General features: G+C 29.6%; 1 protein-coding gene across 1 annotated transcript in view; it reads left to right on the top strand.

Annotated features, from left to right (window-relative positions):
* Positions 1-12,918, top strand: part of LOC142318333 (neuropeptide FF receptor 2-like) — a 187,755-nt gene extending 174,837 nt beyond the window's left edge. The window contains exons 2-3 of the mRNA XM_075354915.1: positions 7,497-7,693; positions 12,834-12,918. Of these exons, the coding sequence (XP_075211030.1) occupies positions 7,497-7,681 (185 nt within the window). The 3' untranslated portion in view covers positions 7,682-7,693; positions 12,834-12,918. The remainder of the gene's footprint in view (positions 1-7,496; positions 7,694-12,833) is intronic.
* Positions 12,919-15,448: the final 2,530 nt, after the last annotated feature.

The raw sequence follows: 15,448 nt of genomic DNA on the forward strand, positions 1-15,448 counted from the left end.
TATCAACTTTAGACTAGAACAATCGTTCTCAAAATGAGTGGATAACTTGTGGGTATTGGAAGCCTTCAAGGGAGCGATAGAAGACCGACAGTGTTCAGGCGGTCTAGGAAGGCGATGATTGATTAAAAAAAAGGCGAAAATTATGTTTTCCTGATATTTTAAATGTAAGCTCTCATTTAAAATGTAAGTTTTAACTCAGAAATAGGATTTACCACATTTAAAAACAATAATTGCAATTGCTGTTTTTAAGAGCACATCTTAAAAACAACAATTGCAATTATTATTTTTAACACACAGTAACTTTAAAAATTTTGGGAGGCGCTAGAAAAGTTTTGATTCCCAAGTGGGCTGAGGGCAAAAAGGTTTGATAACCAATGGACTAGACTAGAGCATTGAATTGCAGACCATTCAAAACTAATTTCTTCTTCCTATATATGGCAATTCTCAACTTTATTATAAAGGTAGTCTATAACAAAACTTGAGGCTCCTTTATTTTTATGAGAATTTCTATAAATAGCTTCGACCAACTTGAAATTACAGAGTTCAGAACTGGTTTCTGTGTTGGTCAGTTATAGTACTTAAAATATCTTCTGGAAGCATATTTCCAGGTGTTCATAAAATGAGCAGTTTTTATAAAAAATGTACATCACATTTCATTACTGATCTACATCTAATTTTACATTTATTTTATCCAAAGGAATGATAATAAACACTTAGAAATAAATAAAATAAGTTGTATTCATTTTTGAGAGAAACTGAAATTTGTGAACAATGATGGGGAGCTAGATTTCTATATTTTAGTTTTTTACATCTGTTAGAGATCGGTAGATTTTATTTGCAAAATTGTAAAGAATTATTTAAAAGTTAGTCCATTTCTCCCCAGAAAATTAAATAAATAAAGAAGCATATTTTCAGTCATACATATTTTTACATTATATACAAATAAAAAAGTTGCCTACCCCACAAACTTCAAGGCCCATCTGAACCACCTTTGATTTTTGTACTCTAATATATACATATGGGTGATAGCGTTATACAGAGATAGTGTTACACCAGTTACACATTATATTTATATTTCAGGCCATTTATCTTGCAAACTACAGTCTTAGATCAACTATTCCTGAGGAATGTGGTTAATTGAAATCCAACCATCAAATAACAGTGGTATCCACAATCTAATATTCAAATCCATATAAAAGTACCTTTACATACATCCCACCTAGGAATTACTGAACTTTGATGTTAGTAGTTAGGCTGTTGAGCTAGATTGATTGTGAGAGCTATATTGCCGAAAGCTTTTGTACTGTTAGACACTTCCTAATCAGAAAATGGTTGAAGAATAGCAGCAAAAGAAGTGATTTAGACGTCTGTCTGTTACCCATATTTGGGGTGGCTTCGAAGCAGCATCTTTTTTTTATGTAAAAGTAGCTGTAATCAATATCTGTCCAGTAGTTCAGGACATCTGATCCTTAAGCAGAAAGTAACAGAACACCACTACCAATCAGTAAAGTTAGAAAATTAAAAAAGAAAAATGAAAATATACAGAATGAATACGATTAAGGTAAATGAATTAAGATAGGAAAGAAAATGGTCAAATTTTCCTTCATCATTAACAGCCATGATCTTTTATTATTCAGAAAGAAAAAATGTTAAAGAGAAATAATGTTGAAACCATTTAAATAAAGTAAGACATATATAAAGAGCAATTCTTACTAATGATAGGGTAATTTCTGTCAGGACACGAATCAAGCAAAAGGATTTGCTTCTAATAGAATTGTACATGTTTACAGTAAATATCTAGTTGAAATAATGTATGAGCAGAGAAAATTATGAAGATAAAGGTTGTTATAGAATAATAATGGGAAATTGAAATAATGTGATAAGGGAAAAAAAGGAGAATAAGTCATGCAAAAATAAGAGCAGGTACATGGAATAAAAAGGGAGAAAGGCTTATAGGGTTTTGAATAGAAAATAAAATATTAATATTAAATTCTTGATTTAAAAGCCATAAAAGAAGATTTATACACAAATAGAAAATAGGAGAAAAAAAGAGTTATCAAACTGATTATTAACTGCAGAAAAAAGTTTCATAAAAGAAAAAACAAATGGGTTGTCAGGAGCTGGCAATGATAGTGATGATATATAATGAGGTCTGTTCAAGAAATACGTAGACTGTTTGATTTGCTCAGGTCCTGTTGGTTCCAGTCAAATCCGCTTGGCGTTGCCATGTTCATACAGATCAACTGATTGCAATGCAGTTTTTTGATTGCAAATGTCATTATTGGTTGCTTAGCTACGCGGTTGTTTGTGAAGTGTGTGTTTTTTTCGTTTGGCGGATATTAGAATGAGTGATTTGAACGAGCAAAGAGTTGCTGTGAAATTTTGTGTTAAACTCGGAAAATCTGCGAGTGAAATTTTTGCTATGCTCAAGATGGCTTACAGCAACGTTGCTGTGAAGCGTGTGACATGTTTTAAGTGGCATGGATGTTTTAAAGATGGTCGTCAGTTGATTGTTGAAGACTATGACCGTTCTGGACATCCTTCTACGTCAACTGATGACTCACACGTAGACAAAATCAACACCCTGGTTAGGGCAAATCAACATCTGACCATCAGAGAGCTTGCTGAAGAGTGTGGGATATCAGTTGGATCATGTAACAAGATTTTGACAGAAAAATTGAAGATGCACTGCGTTGCTGAGAAATTTGTTCCACACCTGATGACGGACGACCAAAAAGCCCATCACATCCAAGCTTTCAAGAATTGCTTGAACGTTCAGAAGAAGATCTAAAGTTCTTGTCGAGGATCATAACAGGTGATGAATCTTGAGTGATTGAAACAAAGGTTCAATTGTCCCACTGGGTGGATGAAACATCTCCCAGGCCAAAAATAGCTCGCCAAGTTTGTCCCAATGTGAAGGTGATGTTGACAGTTTTTTTGATACTCAGGGCATAGTCCACCACAAGTACCTCCCCCTAGGCTTCACAGTGAACCAGACTTACTACATTGAAGTTCTCAAACATCTGCGGGACGCTATTCGGCGGAAAAGGCCAGAAATGTGGAAGAGTGGTAACTGGTTTTTTCATCACTACAACGCTCCAGCTCATTCAGCCCTCAGAACCCGTGAGTTTTTGGCCAAACACTTGATCACTGTTCTTTCCCACCCACCCAATTCACCGAACTTGCTCCTTGTGACTTCTTCTTGTTCCCCAAACTCAAAAGACCTTTGAAAGGAAGTAGATTTGAGACGATTCCCAAGATTGAGGCAAATGCGACAAAGGAACTGAAGAACATCACAAAAGAAGCATTCCAGGACTTTCCATAAGTGGAAACACCGTTTGGATAAGTGTATGTGTGTCGGGGAGGAGAGTACTTTGAATGGGACCCAGACAAGTAACTTCTAAATAAAGTAGATTTTGTTTTATGACATTAGGCTATGTAGTTTTTGAACAGACCTCGTGTGTGAGTGTGTATATATATATATATACACACACACACACATATATATATATATATATATCTGGTGCAGAAATAAAATTAGTATTAAAATTAATATTAATATTATAGTTAAAAATAAAAGAACAAAAAAAAATAAATAAAAAGAATCTGCAGAGATTAATAATTGTAAAGCAGGTACTTAAAGAGAAAAAGTCAATTCTGACAATTTATGAACTCCAATTAATTTATTTTTAGTTAATTTTTAGAAAAAAGCTTTCCATTTCCCCCAGCCATTTCCCAGAAAAATAACACTGCACTTCTTGACAGGTAATATAGACTATTTGCTGCTAGGGTTCAACAGGATTTAGCCTGAGACACTGGATATTTTCTAATTAAATCAGACTAAGGCCAGGCTTTGAATACTGTTAGCTGTGTTTATTAAATTGATCTATAATTAATTTTTATGAGTAATTAATAATACAACTTAATAGTACAACTCAATAATAATTATAATTACCACAATTTGTTGAAACATTGTCAGACATAATTTTTATGATTCGTAGGTCTTGATTAATAACAATTTTACCATTTTAAAGCATTCTTCTGCAAAAGATTCTTTATATACATTAAAAATGTATAGCATTTGAAGAAAAAAGTAAACAATACTTGCAAGTGATGTATGTAAAATGTTATGTGAGCTGATCATATGTATAAATAAAAATCTTATGTGGACAACTCATGCGTGACTTCCTTGTACGCCTATTAAATTACATTTACACATTTTTTTTAAATGAAAAGTACATAAAATTTTATTTCATTAAAAACTTCTGATAATTTTTCATTTTTTTTGTTACTGAATTATTATTCATCATATTTTTTTTTTTACAATAACAGGTTAATAATTATTAAAAATCAATATTTTAATTTAAAAAAAAGTTAAAAAAAAGGAGTTGAAGTCTGATTCAAACCAATTTGCCTTCCCCTAAGATACAAATAATTCATTAATTAAAATTTTATTTGACTATAACTATGGAACCAATGAAAATAAGTACCAGTTATGATATGCCATTTAAAAACTCTGAATGAGAGCTTATTACTGCAGTTAAGAAAAAGTCCAAAACCCAAACTCTTTTTGATTTCAGGCTTCTTTTGGACACTTTCAGTTCAGTCGATTGCAATCAATAGGGGAGGTGCAAAACTAGATGTTACAACAATCCTACAACCAAAATCTCAACATCCTATGGCTAATTGTTTTTGAGTTATGTGAGATACATATGTACATACATGCATAAAAATTAAAAACATTAAATTTCACATTAAAAAATGTATATATTAACAATTAAAATTATTTCACTATACTGTAAAATATGTAGTCAAAAATTAAAATTAAATATTCTTAATAGCATCTTTAAATTATTTATGAAACCAATTATTGTAAGTATAATTTGCGATACAAAAAAATTTTAATTTAAAAATTTTTTTTAAATTATTTATTTGACATAACTCATACATACATGCATGTATATATACATACAGATGTCATGCCGAAACTAGTCAAAATGGATTTAGGGATGGTGAAAATGGATATTCAGTTGGAATCTAGAAACCAGAATTTTTTACTTTAACATGACATGGATTGTACATTACTGAAAATGACAGAATAATGTCAGTAAAGTGGTTAGTACTATCTCATGTAAAGCTCTTTGCTCCTTGTCATGACAAGGAGCAAAGAAAATGAAAATGACAAAGAGCAAATGAAAATGACACAGTCATTTTCATAAGATATCTGGAAAAATCTTTAAATAAGCAAGTAATTTGTAATTAGGGAAAAACTCTATTTTGTAAGATACAAAAACATACCTCAGGCTAGAATCTGAGAATATAATTCAAATAATAATAATTGAGGTTAACAACTTTAAAATATAATAAAATAACAGATTACATTGTAAATAAACATCCTAATCATAATTCAACAGGAAATTAATGACTAAAATATTAACACAAAAGTAAGCTGTGATGATCATATCACTTTAAAAGAAATCAGATTCATAAGCAATGTTTTTGTCCAAGATGGTCAACAGTAAAAATTATGGAAATTATAATTTGTTAATGATAACTGAAAAATGTATAAAATCCTCAAATCATTATCATGCATATTAATAAATCTTTAAACAACTTTAAAATAAATTTACTTTGATTTGACATTAAAAAGAAATAGTTTTGTAAAATTTCTTCATCACAGACTTAAAAATACTAGTGAATGGGTTGCATCATGCAAAAGTTGGCATAAAAAAATTAATGAAATATATGGAATGATATAATCTATATATACCTTGTATATTATATACATGTTCTATATACATAAATATATATATATATATATATATATATATATATATACAAAACATGCCATGATTGAATCATAATCAACACCCAGTAAAAACTCCAGAAGGTAAACTGATTAAAATTTTTATATATGTTCTTCTTATGGTGTAATTTCACATCAAGAAAGGATTTTTTTGAAATTCTGAGTTTAAAGAATTAAAATGGAGTAACAATGAAATTTAGTATTTTTTTTTTTTACTTTCCCGCCTAGCACTGTAGCAGAGCTGTACATATAGGAGGAAAAGTATGGTAATCGGTCCAATTTAGATATATACTATTTTCAGTGTAAACATTAAGTTTACCATAAACATAAAGATCGACTGAAAACTGGATTTTCACATTTTGACACCTAAGAAACCCAAATAACCAGATGGAAGTTTTCCAGATGTTCATATGTATGTGTGTGTTCAGTAATAGATGTCGCACCCTAAATCGCTTTATATCTCCAGAACTACTGACCAACTGATATTGAGTAAATTTGGATGGATAATCACTACCCAAAAGTAGTGATTAGTATTGTAGGCAACATAATGTCACAGGTGAGCGGTAGAATTAAATAAATGAATAATATTTAGTGTAAAAAAGTATTTAAAGTGTCTGCTAGTACCATCACACACATGCAAATAAAATACGGTATGCGCTCACGCTTTAGTTAGAATCATTGAATTAAATAAACAAAAAATATTATATTTAAAAAAATTATAAATATTTTAAATTAAGTTGTCTGTATAAGCCATGCTTCAGAAAAAACCACAGGAAAGTCCTACAACTGTGTTGTCAGATTTTTTTTAATTTCTTTGTAACAAACAAAGATATCAACATGATTTTTCATGTGTGTAATATTCATGTGAATATCTAAAAACCAATTTCTAAATTTTTCAAAATTCAACCTTGAAAGGGGTGAAGAAAGGTAAAAATATTTTAAACAATGATTGAAAATATTTCCCACTACACTAAACAGGATATTCAGTAGATTTAGGCTTGTAAATTACTTTTCGAATAAATATCTAAAAATATTTTCCGGTGGTTATAATTTTGATTTTTTAAGGGGTGTGACAGTGTACAGTGTAGTAGCTCAACCAACATATCCATTGTCTCTTTTACTATATGTGCAACTTGACTGGGACTGGCTGCACCTGCTTCCGATTACTTGACTAAAAAACATAAAATAAAAAAAATTGTAAGTGACAGGAAATACAAGTAACCATATAACACAGGCGAAGTCACGACAAGGATTCTAGTTATTAGATAAATTAAGAAACATTATTTTTAAATTTGCTTTACTATTCAATGTGCATTGTTCTCATGTACCAGAGTACTCTTTCTTGCACACTTTACAATGCTTCAATGCTTTACAATGCTTCTTAATTATAAGAAAGGTCACACAGACTATATACTATTTAAATCAATGTACCAACTCATTATTTTTACAAATTAGAATATTTCCACACAATGTGATAATTGTGGTCGTAATGATACAGAATTTCCAAAAATGTGAGGAAATGACAGCAGATTTAGGTTTCCTTATCTCTTTGTACTTGTAATTCATTATTCCAGTGCAACTCAAAATGTTCTCTAAGGTTGTAAACAAATTAAATTTTTGTATGTTAACTTAATAAAATATTGGGAAAAGGATCACTTTTTGTAATAAAAGTTCTCTTTTAATTCCGTAGGTAAATATAGAAAAGAATTTCAACGCACTTTTGGTTCTTGCCTGCATCAACCTCCAGCACAGCGATCCAGGATAAGAGCAGACAGCACTTTAGTTTGTCGTTTTACCACTGTAACTGATAGAAGTTTCACACAGAGAACTGAAATAGTACCTCTGGGAACAACTAGTATTGCAGATGTTGACTGAATCATCAATAAGGTCAATATAAAATAATTCTTATAATAAATTTTGCAATTTCTCTTACAACTATATAATTTTCATAAATCCACACTTGATTTCAGATGTTTCATTAACTAGAGAATACTTATTACAGTACATTAATGTTACTGAGAACTTGTTTTCTAGTAGAACAGATGCATTTCACTCTAAATTAAATATTTTTGGTTGAAGAGGAGGATAATTTTGAGTCTAGTAATTTTATCATGGAATTCAGTACAAGGTGATGTTCAAGCTATTGCTGATCATTAAGGTTATATCAGCTATTGCTGATCATTAAGGTTATATCAGCTATTGCTGATCATTAAGGTTATATCAGCTATTGCTGATCATTGTTTAGTTATACTTCAAAAACGGTTTGTTAGGTCAATCATTACAGACTGCAGTAGTTACTATGGAATCAATTAAAGATGTTCAAATTACTTCCTGAACCAAAGCTTTCCTCTTGAGACATGGTATGATGGAGAAGCAATTGCATCACCTTATTTTATGGCTACCAGTAGACAATGATTGACTGACATTATAACTATCAGTTTAAGATAATTCTTATAGCAAAACAGCTACATTAGGAATTTTCTAGATAGAAAATAAACACTTCATTTCAATTGGTACATCCATGTTCCACTTTTGGTTAGTTTTCTGATTTATCTTAAGTTATTTTCTGAAATAGTTAAGATATTCATTATAAATATAGTTCCCTTTGGTAAACACAAATGATGGTGTCTCTTGTAACTTTGTATATTACCTGCACTTTGCTAATGTGCAAGTACATATTTGTCTCAGTGAAGAGACCAAACCATTTCATTTCTCACTTTCCTAGTAAGCTCGGCATCGGCATGTGTACTTGTTAATCTTGAGACAGCTTTGCCATTTTTAATAGTGATTAGTATTGTAGGCAGCTATACATACATCCAAGATACAAAAATATAACAAAAACCAATATTTCTTAATTTAAAATTATGTAACCTTTAGTATCAGAATTATTTTATATGAAATTGTTAGTGAATTAATCAATCAAATTTTAGATTTTCACAACTGATTTATTAATTTAAGATAATATAATTAAGATAATAATAATAATAATTAAGATAATAATAATAATTAAGATAATATAATTTACTTTTTTTAAACAAAAAAGATTATCTTTTCTTAAGTATTTTAGTACCATACACTTATTTTAATATTATTCTTCTTGTAAATGCTTGTCATAGTTGACCCAAAAAAGAATTTTATTTAATTCATCTTATCCTCTATGTTTCAGCATCTTGAAGAAACTCTCACACTTCTGAAAGATTGTTTTTGTGTAAACTGAGTAATCAATTACAGATTTAGAGCAAGACCATTCTCTGATACTTCAAAGCAGTACATTAAGCAGAGTTTCTAGGGTTTCAGAGCTTAGTTTCATTATACATCATTGTGGTTTCCCTCTACCAGAAAAATTTCTGTAAGTAGCACCATGGAACTAAGAGAGACACATCCTTTAGATGTGAAAACATCATAAGTGTGCTAAAATGAGTGTACGATATTGAAATAGTTAAGAAAAAATAATATTTTTTTATTTTAAAAAAGTAAATGCATTCTTAAGTTAATAAATCAGTTGTGAAAATCTAAAATTTGATTAATTCACTAATAATTTTGGTACAAGGGTTAGATAATTTTAATTTCAGAAATATTGATTTTTGTGTATTTTTAAATCTTGGATATGTAGTTATCTACAATACGAATCACTACTAAAAATGGCAAAGCCGTCTCAAGATTAACAAGCACACATGCCGAGTTTCATATGTGAAAACATCCTTAGTCACAAAGAGATAAAATAATAGTTCTTCTTTAGATTACACCATTTTAAGCATTCTCCAAATGTTAAATGAAGCTGAGAATTCTTTTATATTTTAATGAGTGTTTACATGTATGTTAAAAATATGTGCTGTTGTAACAAATACTTATAACATTCATTGCTACAAAAATTTAATTATTAAATAATGAGCAATTACAGTACACAAAAAGATTTTAGTGATTAAATAGGACTACCTTATCTCATATTCTTTATTTTTTTTAAATTCTTTTAATTTTTATTTTTTTTTAAATTATACATTTTTTAAATATTTATTTTTTTTTAAATATTTAGTCTTCTCTGATGCTGTTTAGTAATAATTCAGAAACACATCATATTTCATTTACTTACATTTGGACTAGTTTAACTGAATAGATATTTTAAAATATTCATTCTATGTAAAATAGTAAAGATTTATTTTATGATTAACTCGCCCTTATTAGATTAACAGTATTTCAAACCCAGACACAGGCTTACAGTTAGTTTAATTTATATGTCTCTCTTTCTTTTCCCATTCAGCCTCCAGAACCACCATAAGGTATTACTTCAGAGGATGAATGAGAATGATATGTATGAATGTAAATAAAGTGTAGTCTTGAACAGACTCAGGTCAAACATTCCTGAGATGTGTGGTTAATTGCAACCCAACCATCAAAGAACACTAATATCAACTATCTAATATTCAAATCCGTATAAAAGTAACTTCCTTTACTAGGGTTTGAATTTTCTAGTTCTGCCTTTTCTTTCATATCGGTCAATGTTAAAAACATTTCTTCTTTAGAATCCAACACAATTAACAAAAGAATAAACAGCGTAATATAAAAACTTAGGTGTACTTTCACTTTAACCTCTGCTTGCTAACTACTAAACTGGATTAAAATCAAAGTAAAAAAACAGCTGATACATTGAAAAATACTCACTTCTTATTAGCCAGTGGTTGTAAAGAGCAGACTTTTGATTGGTTGAACACATGTTATCATATTGAAAATCTGTTTCATAATGACCATCATTATGAAACTCACCAGACCAGCCTGGTGAGCTTAATTTATATAGTTATAATTACTTTATGTAACTGCAAAATCAGATTTTATTGAAAATTATATTAAAACTCAACTTTTCACATTTTAATGTGGAAATTTTAAATTTTAAATTTCTGGCATCATTTCCAAAATTAAGGAACTAAAAGACATATTTAATTGTTCATTGTGTTTCACATTTGATAAATGATTAGTTTTCAAATAACATTCTTCCACACAATAATTGTTTGTATTTACGATTTAGTGTATGGTTCATAAACTACAACAATTCAATAAATAAAAAACACACCTCAAGTGAAATGATTACAACCTTTTGAACTGACCAGAATATAAATATAAGCCAAATGAAAAAGGTTGTGTAATCATAAACTAAAACAATTCAATGATTATAAAGCACACCCAAAAAACATTCTTATACATCACAATAAATATTTGCTCATTACTTTTTTAAATTGCAAAAAAGCGATCAAAATTCACTAAATCAACGAAAAAACTTTACAAAGGTAATACCTCACAATAATACAACAGTCCTAGGATAATCATTTTCATGAATAAAAACAGTAATATAGCATAGTAAATATTTTGTATATATATATATATATATATATATATATATTTACAGTGTGTTACTAAAACAAAGAACATGTACTTAATTTTAATTAAACCAAAATTTCAAAATATATTAATGCCCAAAAAAAGAGATTACTCAAAATTACGAAGAATATTACAATTTTTTTTTTAATGAGTTTACTTTTTCATTATTTTTCTTCTTTTTTTTGTTATGAAAGAGCTGGTATCAACAGCTACAGTCATTAGCCCAGTGCAAATTGGTAACATATGAAAAGATGCGGAATATTACTTTTTAAACAGTTTAGAGGGTTTTTTAATTTATTTTTCATCTTATATCACCTTTATATTATTTGATAAACTGTTTAAGAGAATAATTGATGGGTTTTCCTGACCTATGTTAGTCTACAGACTAGAATATGAAATGTAATTTACTAATGTGCTACAACTGCTATGACTTATCTTATTTTGTATTAATATTTATTTTTTCTATGACTGTATTATAATGTTTGGATTATCTGGCTAGAACCTGTATCATAAAGAGGGTCATTATGAAACAAATTTTTATTATGATACATGTGTTTAACCATTCAAAAGTCTACTCTTTTCAACCATTGGCTAATAAGAAGTTAGTATTGTTCAATTTTTCAGCTGTCTTTTTTACTTTGATTTTAATCCAATTTAGTAGTTCACAAACAGAGGTTAAATTGAAATACACCAATAGGTAACTAAGTTTTTATATTGTAATGTTTATCCTTTAGTTAACTGTGTTGGATTTTGAAGAAGAAATGTTTTGAGCATCAATTGATATTAAAGAAAAGGCAGAACTTATGACCTATTGCCACAGAAATGTATTGTTTAATGTACTTTTTGAAAATTTTTTTACGAATATTTCATAAACAATGTATTCTATCATTGATTTAAATCAATAATCCCAATATTTTCTCAGCTGTAGAAAGAATATGGTATGCAACTCTTTATAATGGCCATTAATACACTCTTATGAAGTTTATGATATTTGACATGGCTTGTATCATAATTACTGTGCAGTCATGCATTGATGGCATTATAGACTCACTGTGTAACGTACTATTGAGAAGTTTAAGAGTGAGAAAAATCTATTAAAAGTCTGCTTCCATATTAAAAAAAAATGAGTGGATACTACTTTGAGGTTTAATCAAACATGGTAGCAAAGACAGCTGAAAATACTTGAACTACGTTTTTAAAAATACTTCATTATACAATTTGGCATCATATCAACAATTTAAATTTCATATTAATATTATCACATTAATATTAACACCGAGAAATAAATAGTACTCATATTTTCCTACATTCTTGTTAGAAATTAATTTTCTGTATGAATTTATGTTTCGTCCATCTGTCTCTTTACAAAGCCCCTACATTTGTACCAAGTCTGTCCATTCAGTTTTGTTAGGATTTAATAGAGGATACCTAATGCTCTAGGTTGAAGAGCTGGTTATGCAGTCTTAATGGAGTAATAGCCTGTTCATCATTGTATCTCACCAGCAACCATGAAATCAAATATATGCAATTACTCATTATTTTAGGTAATTGATACTCTAAAACATTACTTTGCCATTTCTTTCAGTACCAAAATTTCAATTGACAAAAATTGTAATAATCTTTTGGATTTACTTGTTTTTTTTTTTTTAATTTTTAGGTTCTGAAAAAAAATTGTTTCAACCATAGCCATCAAATATGACATCAGAAGGATGGAGGAAATCAGTGCAAGAATGATAAATCAGTAATCCTAATGAAGAATGAAAATCAAAGAGTATTTTTCCAGTACTCATATCTTTTATCATGGATATGAATTCCTAATCTGTTCATTGTAGAATTTATGGAATAGTTTTCTACTTTGAATTATTAAGTAATTATGACTAAATTATTCTCATTTACAGTAATGAGAATGTTAACTGATTTATAACTAAACATTGATGTTCATTTTGCTGTAAACTGTGTTACAATCATCAGTATTATAAAATTTTTATTTACTATATTCATTTAATAATATGTAGAATGATTTACAATTACTCAGTTATTATTTGATTAACAGTGGTATGTACAGCATTACAAGCATTAAAAATGAAGATAAAAAAGCTTAGTAAAAAAAAAAATAATTTTAATTAATATAAGTAACTACATTTTTAAGGACAATCTGATCATATATAAACCTGATAGTTTATTATAAATATCTTAAAACACGGCAAGCAGAAGTGTAGAGTCAATGAACAAAAATGTTGGCTACAAGTACTGAAATGCATAACTGAATAATTTGTAGCCTTTAAATATAGATATAGGTACATTCAGGTTTTGCAGTACCCTGCAGTTTGAAGGAAATTCTGCTGATGAATACAAAATATTAAAACCATTCTTTCATAAAAATTGGAAAAGACAGATATAGATGTAACAGGTACAGTCTATAACTGATTAAACATATTAAGAGTATTCAATTCTAATTGGTTGAAATATTAGTTGAAGTATTTCAGAGTTCAATACCAGGTTCATTTATATGCACATTAATGATGTAATATCACTGGTTAAGTAGAGTCATGGAACAGTTTATGCAGATGATAACACAATGGTATTTTATTCAGTCCTAATATAAATGTTTTTTGAGTATCCATCTGATATGCATCATTCTTGTATATTATCATGTTACATAAATATTCTAAATGTAATTTCTAAATATACTATATATTGTTACACAATTGTACCTATTAACTGGCTAATTAAAAAATATTGAGTGGTTATTATTGTAGGGAACAATTTATTTATTAATGGTAGTAACAGATAAATGCAAAACTGCTCCCTTGACATAATCATTCCTAGTAACATTATTTTTAGGAGCTAAAAAGCTACTAAAAATATTAAAAAAAAAAAAAAATTTATTTACGGCCTACATAGGGGACACTTTTATAAAATGCAAGTTAATGGACCATAATAATAATTCTCAATATGTCTTATGTTTACATTGTACATCTGAAAACAGTCATCAATATTGTTCATTAAATGAACAACAAAACCATACAATTCGTCGTTTATTAATGACCAAAAATTCGATTCCGATTTTTTTTTCAAATTCGATTCCGATTTTTCTTTGGAAGAGATATATTTACATATTCTTTTTAATATGTTAGCAAAGAGTCTTGTTGTGCAAGGGGTTCTAGCGTTTAATTTTTATTTTACGTTATTTTCGTTCACAAACCAGTTAGCGAGATATGGCTCAATGTTATCTTATTGGTAAGAAAGTAAAGAAAAACTGGACAAAACATAGCAGATTCGTAGGTCTTCCGGTAAATAAGAGTGAACCGTTAAAAAATAGAACGATTCCTTGAAAGTTTCTAGAACAAGCAAAGGCATTTACACAACACAGTGACAGGAACATACGAAGGTTTTCAATAATTAAACAGACAAACATTTTTAGTGAAGAAAACGCTTAATGCTGGCAGTTGAAACATTTGTAAGTGTTAGTAGGCAACCTTGCTAAGAGAGATGAGAGAGTACTTTTGAAGAACAGCGTTCTGTGATCCGATATTTACTTTCGGAAATGTATAATCATCATAAGTATTCTCTAGAATGAACAAACAATATGGTAGTCGTTGCATGAACCGTGCAAGTTTTTACACATGGGAGGAAAAGTTTATAAGTGACCGCAAAAGCGTGAACGACTAGCACCGCCCCGGGCATCCGGTAACAGTCTCCACCTCGGCGTTAGTTTCTCGTATTGATTCACTTATCCAAGAAGACCGACGACTTACAGTTAAACAAACTGCTGAAAAATGTCGAGTGTTGGCACAACTCATTCCATCATTCAAAACAAACTGAACTACCTTAAGATTTGTGCAAGTTGGGTTCCCAAAGAAAATACCGTTCATTAAAAAGCCGAGAGATTTCGCATTTCCACCGAACTCAAAAATTGTTTCAATTACGAAGGGGACGCATTTTTGGACAGGATTTTAACCTGTGATGAAACCTGGATACATCATTTTGAGTCGGGGTCCAAGCGTCAAAAGCATGCAGTGGAAACACACTGAATCGCCTGTCCGTAAGAAATTCAAAACGCAACCATCGGCTGGTAAGGTCATACTGACCATCTTTTGGAGAGTCCAAGGTCCGATTTTCTGTGAAGGAACAATGCACTATCAACAGCCTACACTACTCAGCCATGATTAAGAACAAAGTCAAGTCCACGTTGAAGAGGAAATGTCCGGGATGGCAGAGGAAAAGCGTGCTTTTTCTTAAAGACATCAATCGACCTCATACAGAAATACT

Source organism: Lycorma delicatula, chromosome 1 (assembly GCF_047948215.1).
Source record: "Lycorma delicatula isolate Av1 chromosome 1, ASM4794821v1, whole genome shotgun sequence".
Classification (NCBI taxonomy): domain Eukaryota; kingdom Metazoa; phylum Arthropoda; class Insecta; order Hemiptera; family Fulgoridae; genus Lycorma; species Lycorma delicatula.